The 9,063-nt window shown below is 38.0% G+C and overlaps 1 protein-coding gene across 5 annotated transcripts in view; it reads left to right on the plus strand.

Annotated features, from left to right (window-relative positions):
* Positions 1-8,804, plus strand: part of ntm (neurotrimin) — a 370,092-nt gene extending 361,288 nt beyond the window's left edge. For 4 of the 5 annotated variants that reach the window (XM_046411179.1, XM_046411178.1, XM_046411181.1 and 1 more), the window contains 5 exons: positions 2,920-3,048; positions 3,576-3,696; positions 4,352-4,503; positions 6,005-6,040; positions 8,613-8,804. In XM_046411179.1, the coding sequence (XP_046267135.1) occupies positions 2,920-3,048; positions 3,576-3,696; positions 4,352-4,503; positions 6,005-6,040; positions 8,613-8,716 (542 nt within the window). In that variant the 3' untranslated portion in view covers positions 8,717-8,804. The remainder of the gene's footprint in view (positions 1-2,919; positions 3,049-3,575; positions 3,697-4,351; positions 4,504-6,004; positions 6,041-8,612) is intronic. The other variant, XM_046411180.1, reaches the window with a different exon arrangement.
* The last annotated feature ends 259 nt before the right edge of the window (positions 8,805-9,063 follow it).

Genomic DNA, 9,063 nt, shown 5'->3' on the forward strand with positions numbered 1-9,063 from the left:
TCTGAAATGCTAATGGACTTGTGGCCTGAGAGATTAGTAGCAGCCATGGTTTTCATTTTTCTTTGTATGTTCAAAAATATCCATGCATTGACGGGTCAAATCTAAACCATACTGTCAAAACAGATTCTCGTCACTGGCAAATCTCTTCAATAGAAGTCAAGCTGCTTTATTTCATTGTGGTAATACATAGTACCCCATGCTACTGTATTTCTATGATTCCTTTTCCTGCTCACCCCTTTTATGTTTATTTCTTTCAAAGAGGATGATGCATCGAAGGAGGTCTGGCACATTAAGAGATTTCATTAGCCAAAGGCTGGTTTTCAGTGGAAAATTAGCTATCTATATATTTACCTTGCACAGTAGCATCAACAGAGAGCACAGTTTAAGACTCAAACTGCGGTGCACCAGTAGTGGGTCATGTTCCTGCATTGTTTTCTTGGATATCTTTTAAATGACTCTTTTTCACTTTTTGTTCAACATATTTAATTTTGACTACCTTTTCCTTAAGACAACACTGGTAATGCAGTGTTCTCTCTCTTTGGTTTTATGTGCTTTTCTGTCTCTTAACAGCTTCTGTCTGCCATTCTGCTTCTATTTTGTCCTCTCCTCTTGCTTGGATTCATCAATTTAAATGCTACCTCACCATATCCCCTTGCTCCGTTTCCTTAAATGCCTATATCCCTCAAGCATCTGCTCTCCTGTTTTTTTTTCCCTCCTCCAAAGATGTTCCCCATGCCCTATACACAAATATCTCACTTTTTCCATTTTCTACCCCATTTTATTCTTTGCCCTTGAGTTTGAGGATGGCATTTCAGGGACACAGAAAGGGTACGTTATCTTCTGCTGGCTTCTCCTGAGACTTTCTGCCTCGCTTTGCTTTCTTCTCCTGACCACCTTCTCCTGCCTGGTGTCCCTGATGTCCTGCCATGTCACTTTGATGGCAGTGCAGGACACATACTACAGTATCTCAGTAATGACTTGGTCACCAAGCTAGCAGTATTCTTTAACAAAGACACCTTACATCAGAAAGGCAGCTCATTTGTACAAACACTTTGCCCTATGTGGAAACTTATCAGTAGTCTGTCTGCTGTTGTAAATGTTATTGTTCCTTTTGATCACATGGTTACTGAAAAAGAAGAATGCTACTGTGGAGGAAAACCTCAAACTCAGATGAGACTCTGGAGATGTTGATGTCTTATGATGAAGTATTTACTGACACTTAATCAAGGAGAAGTAGCATTAACATGAAACTGATGTTACTCAGTGCATTTCCACGCCAGTTCCGAAGTCTACTCTCCCAGTTCAGGTGTATATTTAACAAACTTTAGACATTAGTTGCATACTAACATTACATACCTCTGCCATCATAGTTATCAATGTCTCCCACTACGATACATGTGAAGGTCATAAAGCACAATTAGAATCTACACCAAGACACTTGTTGCCCCAGTGAGATATTGTGCAGGCAACAAATGGTGAGAATGTTGTTATTCCCAAAGAAGTAGCCTTAGGATGTCCTACCCCAAGAGCTGGAGAGACGGGCACAGAGAGACAAAGAACAGAGGATTGAAATAATTCAATTAAACTGTCCCCCCTTTTTCATTGTGAGATCATCACTACTTACCAGTCACAATGTACTTCCACAGTCAACCGAGAAGGCACTCCTAGTTGTAGATGAATGTAATACAAAAATGGAGTGACTATTTGGAATGATACGTAATCATCATTGAACTGTGGAGACACAATGATTTCTTGTGTTAGTCTCAAGGACAGCTGCTTATGCTGTTAATGCAGATCTTACTTGCCGTAAAACTGATGCCTGATATGATGACTTTGAGAACATGTGTGAGCTGGCAGCCTTATCTTGATTAATTCACCTCAGAGGCTCACAGTGGGGCTTTAACTGACACTGCTGTTTCTATTGGCAAAATGTAGTAAACTCTTTTGAGAGAAAGACAAGCAGAAAAGGAACAGAGTGGAACCTGCACACCTTTATGAGTCCTCCTGATACTCCTCATCAGGTGAGCGATGTGTCAGTGAGGACTTCTCTCTGCAACAACCTTCCCAGGTGCAATCCAGTAATGTGTCTAAACCCAACAAAGTGAATCCATGTGCAGTTTATTACTGTCATCCACCAACATCTTGAGAGAAGGTTTGAAGTCAATTACGCCTTTTGTTCTTTACGTTGAGTGCTGTGTTAAGTGTTTCTGTCAAGCGTGTCAAATTGATACAAGAAAAAGCAGCAGGGCTGGCATTTCCCCCTGTTCATATTATCATATTTCAGTAGCAGGCCTGGTGTGCTTAAGGCTTAATAGGTACATACAAAAGAGAAGAATATGAAAGTTCTGACAGATAAATGATGATGAGTGGGGGCTGAACAAAGCACTAATCACAAAGTGTCTCAACGTCTTCAGAAATATGTCAGTAAGCTCAAGAAGCGGTCTTCACTGGTGTCAAAACAATAGAGAAGCACCAGACACAGAAAAGGGTACATGTCATGATATTTACTTGTGTAAGTTTTGACACACGTGTAGCTGTGTGATTTTTTTTGGATGTTATGCAAGATCAGGGTCGCTTCAAGAATCAACAGAATCTGTCACTACTGCTGAACATCTTTGACTTCCGTATGGTAGTTACAACTGAACTTTTCACTTTGTTTTCTTAGCACCAAAACAGACTCTCAAAATAATTTTTATTGGATTGTACTGCATTTCAATATACATAACAAATACAATTTCAAATAAGTAGATGAATTATCATTGTTACAGTTGTCAACACCTTTCTTCTCCACATGCACCAGTGTGATGATTCCCAGAGGCCACATAGTAACGGAAACACTCGAGAGCACAGCTGTTGACTTGTCGCATTAACTCTGAATGACCATCTCGGCTTTCTCTTCGTGTGTGTGACCGTTCACAGGAGACTTGGCATCAGATGATGAGTACCTGGAAATCCCATCTATCTCCAGACAGAGAGCAGGGACGTATGAATGCACAGCTGTCAACGATATCGACACAGATGTCCAGACTGTAGACATCACCGTCAACTGTGAGTCAATTGCCATGGCTGTAAATAAAAGTAAAAGTAAATAAAAATATTTGAATAAACAGTGCAGAGTTTCTCTAGTTACTTTAATCTATAAAACACCCTATGTGACCCTCTTGCTTTTCTCTAGTTTATATCATTGTAAACTGAATGTTTACAAGTGAATGAGTAGCTGGGGTCCTGGGAAAATTGTTATTGAGATTTTTTCACTGCCATTTTACTTAGATTTATAATTCAAATAATCATTCATTGTAGCTGTAGTATTAGTGGTGGACTTTCAAATGTTTTTGCAATGTGTAATTCTTTTCATTTAAGTATACTTGTATGAAAAAAATGTTTAACAATAAATTATTCGATACAAAACTGAAGATCTTCAGCTTTCTGTTGACTTGTAGCCATGGTGTCGATCGCAGCTATGGATGAAAATCCTCTGAGGAGGAGCAAATGCTGTGACCCCTTTGTGATATCCTCGGCTTGTGCTGCCTTATAGATCTGATCGCAGTGTTCTCATGTGTGCTGCCTGCTTGTAGATGCTCCAGCTGTGTCAGAGGGCAGAGATGTTGGAGTGACTCTGGGCCAAAGAGGAGTGCTGGAGTGTGAGGCTGATGCAGTGCCTGAGGCAGATTTTGAGTGGTATAAAGATGACAGAAGGTAATGGGTTTTGCATTTTACATTGGCAAATGAAAAAATTGTGTGTGTGTTTATGTACATGTTCACAGTTATTCACAGTTACTGATCAAGTGCCAATCAGACATGCATTAAGACTACTGAAATTAGTCCTAATTATTAATTGAAGTATCATTGCACTTGAGTTGCATTCACTATTTGCTCATGTTGTCAAGAAGAAACAGCGTCGCTGACGCAGAGGACTGAACCCTGCTGCAGAGTCAAAAAAGGGCAGGCAGACCGAGATACAAAAACAATATTCTTTTATTTTTAACAAAGAAACTCAAAAAACAGGCATACACTTACTGTGGCAAGGACCTCCAAAAGCTGTGGCAATACTTGGCGAGATGAGACAAGAGTTTCCTGGCATGGACGTGAAGACAAAACAACAAACCTGACAAAGAGTGACGCAGAAGACGAGGACTAAATAGACAACATAACAACACAATCAGGATAAACCAAAGCAAAGCTATCACCCAGGGGAAGTGACGCTTTCAAAATAAAACAGACATGACAAAAACCTGGAACATAATACATGGAAACACATGACAAGACACACATGAAACATGACACATGGATCAAAAATCAAAACACAGAACACAAGGCGTGACACACGTACTTTTTTTTCTCTTCCATTTAGGATCTTCAATGGCTTTGATGGCATGGAGATTGTGAATACTGGATCACTGTCGAAGCTGACATTTTTTAATGTGTCTGACGGAGATTATGGGAACTACACTTGTGTTGCCATCAACAAACTTGGAAGCTCAAACACAAGCTTCCTTCTGTATGGTGAGTACAGGATTCTGTTACATTTTTAATACTATATTGCAAAAAAATAAAACTAATCAGCGTGATTCAGCCTTTACCAATTTCCTGAAAACTTTCACATTAACAAATGGAACAGTCAGATATCCCCAATTCCGACTCAAAACCCTGCATTGCACAGCAAGTCATGCATATATGCAGGGAATTACACAGTTTGTGTAAAGTAAACATACTAAGAGAACCCAGTCTGCCTTTATGTGATTTTATAATTACACCTATATAGATTTGTGCCTCCAGTTTGTTGGGTTCAAACTGTATTATGTTTTTAGTTACATTGGACCTGATGGACCAGTTTCTGCTAATATAAAAAGTGATTTGTGATCCTCAGGAAAAAGTCACTTATTTTGAATGATGATGTATGAGGGAAAACAAAACATTCAGACCTTTCATACATGCAACTTCTTTATATAAATGTGATTTAACATGTCAGTTTTAACATGTTTCACTAGAGGTATTAATCACAAGTCAACTTTGATGATTCAAATCATTTTCAGTCAGAAAACAGGAAACACTCTCTTTTTCTTATGCACCAGGCAGTCAGTAGCAAGCAAGCATTCTGTGTACATCCTGTCATGTCATAAAGGGGCTTTTTTGGGTCAGTGGGCATCAATTTCAACTGCAAATCCAGCTACATCCACTACACTACCTCACTGCACGGATCCAGGTAGCTTTGTTCAAAACAAAGAAATGAACACACATTATCAAACAGTTCAATAAATTCAAGAATCTTCTGCAGTGGGCAATTGGAAGCAGGGTGGAGGGACGTCATCCCCACTGTTATCAAAATGACTGGTTTTCTGTCTGGGTTCCAGATCCAGGAACCGATCTGTTCTGATGTAGAACTACAATGATGAATTACTGAGAATTATTCTTTTTGAGGGAGTGTTTCTATTTTAACTGGCACAGTATTTTTAATCCACTACAGCACTAGTACCAGGAAACTCACAAACCTATTACATGCATCTCTCGTGATTCTGAAAGTGAGAAAAAAAGAGGCGAGAGACAACATTCAGAGATAGAAGTGAGTCAGAGAGGGTATGTGCTAAAAAAGAAGAAAAGTTATCCACTATGTCTCATATCTGACACTGTGGTGACATCCATCAAATCTGAGCCCAGAGGACAGAAAATAAAATATTTCATTTGGCAGTGAATCATAATACATGATGTTTGATGTTCTATTATCAAATGAATAAACTGTCTGCTGATCTTTAGGATTCTCACTTTATTAGCACTGAATGGTTGTCAGAGTTAAAATACTGAAGTGTTTCAGCTTTAAAACTGACCACCTGTGCTTTGATAAATAGGCATTATTATCACTTTGAACATTCAAGTATGTAACTGTGCTGCCACAATGTAAATGTCCGTTCAGCAGCCTATGTTTCATGCTTTTCACAAGTGTTGTCGATAATGTTTTACTGTTCTGTTTCCGATGTGTTGCTCTGTTTCATTTGTTCCCCTGGTGCAGTGGTAATTGAACCCACTAGCTCAACGCTATTGCAAGGTTAGTATGCTGCGCCAGCATGTACATCAACTGCCATGGATCAAAAGTATTAACTGCATGCTGGCACATGACAAACATTGCCATTTTCACAAACTGGAAGTTAGGCTACAGTGTCACAGTGTCTGACAAGAAGACACAAAGAATTTCTGGTTCTTTGGTCGAAATTGTTCTCTTAGTGAACTGACATGTTCAAACTAATGTGTGGCAAGCAGAATCTTTGAAAAAGAGGAATAGCAAAGCATATTGCCACATGATGTCAACGTCATCTGCATCTTTGTGAAAATGGTCACTGCAGCCTGTTTCTTTAACCATGTTTCATGTTTCTCCTTCGCACACCTAACTGCCTCCCTGTCTGACATGGCGTCCTATTGATTTTCTTGCATGCTCTTTTTCCATTGTAAGTATTCTTGATCTTTCATTATTATCATTTGTGCTCGTGTGATTCTTTGTACCTATAGATCTTGTATTTCAGCTGTACGTTTGACAATAGTGAAAGCAAACCCAGATAACTGCAGAGCAAGACTAAGACTCAAGACTATAATGTTTCTTGTATCTGCAAATAGTGCTAATCATGATAAACGAAGACATGGAGCTGTGGAGATGGGTCAAAGATAAATACCTCACCATCTTGTCATTTCAATGTGTCCTTGTGACTGGTAGTTTGCAATATTTTGAAAGTAAACCCACTCCATTAACAAAATTGTATTAACGGCTTTGATTTTGGCTACAAGTGAACATCATTATTCTAATTAGCCATATGCAGGATTAGGGCTAATCCACTGTGGCAGAGTAATTGGATAGCTGCCCCAAAGGAAACTGTGGTGAACTCATGGAAATCCTGGGGAAATGAGTAGTCATTGTGTTACAAGCTTCAAAGTTGTCCTCAATCCTCAATCCTATAACGCATTCATTTAGATGGAACTTGCCTTATCCCTGAAAAGAGCATGATGGAAATATTACGGGTTTATTTTATTGCATCATGAAATTTATTTTATTTCATTCTTATTTCATGCAGTGCTCAAAAACTGTGCAAACATTCTAATGCTTAGTAATACTAGAATATTACAAGTGTGTTAACTATAGAATAAAACTGATTTTTTTTTTTTTATTGTGGGTTACTGAGACTCTGGTTTGCATTTTTATGCAGTCTAGAAAAATAAGCTGAAGCAGTTGTAGCCTGATTAATAAGAGCCATCTTCAGTAGGTTTAGCAGTGTGCTGAAAATCAGAATCAGAATCAGAAAATTCAATTAAAATCATGTGTGCTATCACACTTTTAGTACATTCACTCAATACTCAATACTTTTAACCACATGAGGTTTGTTTGAGTTACTTTACAGATTTAGCTTAATAAATATAAATATTAAATATAATCAACACATATTGATCATATTATTTACTTAATATTATCGATTCAAATTAAACTTTTTTTTTTTATCTTTGAGGGAAAATTAACAAGCTAAACCAGCAGATAAACTGCTCAATAATTAATCAATAATTATCAGCCAAAGTATCATTTTAACAAAATCTTATGGGATTTTAAAGCAGCTGTCAGTAGTAAGAATATCCTTATTAAAGATAGAATGACCTTCTTAAGCAACAGATTCTGAAGAGCTTTCAATTTTAACCCTTTTAAACCCTAATGTAGCATTTGATGCTGATTACCATGTCGCTTTGATCATCGCACTTGAAAATGGGTGCTATTTGCAACAACAGATGTAGTTCACTTCCTGCCTCACTAATGGAAGCTTTTACTGCATGTATTCATTGTCATTTAATGTGCTGCTTATTTATACTTCCTATAGCTCCGGTTTTCTGCCTCAATCTAACATTACCATTCAAGAACTATACATCTATACGTAGTCAACTCCACTGGCTCCCTGTTTAATTTAGAATTGATTTTAAAATGTTACTGAAATATTTTTACTTTTAAAAGAGGCCCTAAGCTACAAGCCATAGATATGAGCCATTCTGCAACCTTAGATCTTCAGGTGGGGCCCTTCTGTTCTGTTACAAAGTCAAAGCCATCAGGGCTTCTTGAGTTTGGAACAACTTTCCTGAGAAGATAAGGCTTGCAGAATGTGCAACTTTAAACACTTCTTGATTCATGTTGTGAACTCACAGAGAATAGTGAGTTACTTGAGAACAGACTGGGAGACTCTATGTTAATGAATTGCTAGGTAATGATTAGTTCATGAGTAAAATCTGTAAAATAACACTACTTTTTTTTCTGTGAATCAGCCACTGAACAGCGCAGACTAGTAACAACTCATTCATTACTACTAAATTAGTTACTCTTATTGTGCACCCTGAAGTGATACACCATACTAAGTGGTCTCTCATCACCTTATGATTAATGTATCATTACTTTTCAGCAATAATGGAGGTGAACTTACAAGGATTTCAGTAACTCATGATTATCAACTATATAGTCATTGAATCTTGAATTATTCAAGAACTACTTATTAACATTTCATTATTTATTAGATCATTCCTGACTCATTTTGTAGTAACTCCTCACATGTATGTGTACAGTACTGCAAAGCGTTTCCTCCTCTCTATCCCCCTGTCAGGACCGAGAGCAGTTCAGGATGGCAGCGGCGGCGGCGCAGTAGGAGTTCACTCACACAGCTATCTCTTCTTCATAGTGTTTCTGCCCTTCCTGCTCAGATTTTGAAGAGGAATGGATCTGAACCCAAGTATTTTGTGTGTGTGTGTGTGTGTGTCTGTGTATGTGTGTGTGTGTGTGTGAGAGAGAGAGAGAGAGAGAGAGAGAGAGAGCGTCTGTGTGTTTGTGTGTATGATTTTTTTTTTTTTTCAACTGGAACCATAAACTGATGCACAGTGAGTGCATGAAATATCCTGCTACATAATGATGTTGACACACTAAATAAATATGTAACAAATGTTACTGTTTTTAGACTTAAAGGATGTAACAAATGTTTCACATTTTAATTGAATTATGTTGGATATTTTTCTCTCTCTAAATTATATTATTCTGGATTGTCTCTTTTTATGTATATG

The sequence above is a fragment of the Scatophagus argus genome, chromosome 14 (genome assembly GCF_020382885.2).
Source record: "Scatophagus argus isolate fScaArg1 chromosome 14, fScaArg1.pri, whole genome shotgun sequence".
Taxonomy (NCBI): Eukaryota; Metazoa; Chordata; class Actinopteri; family Scatophagidae; genus Scatophagus; species Scatophagus argus.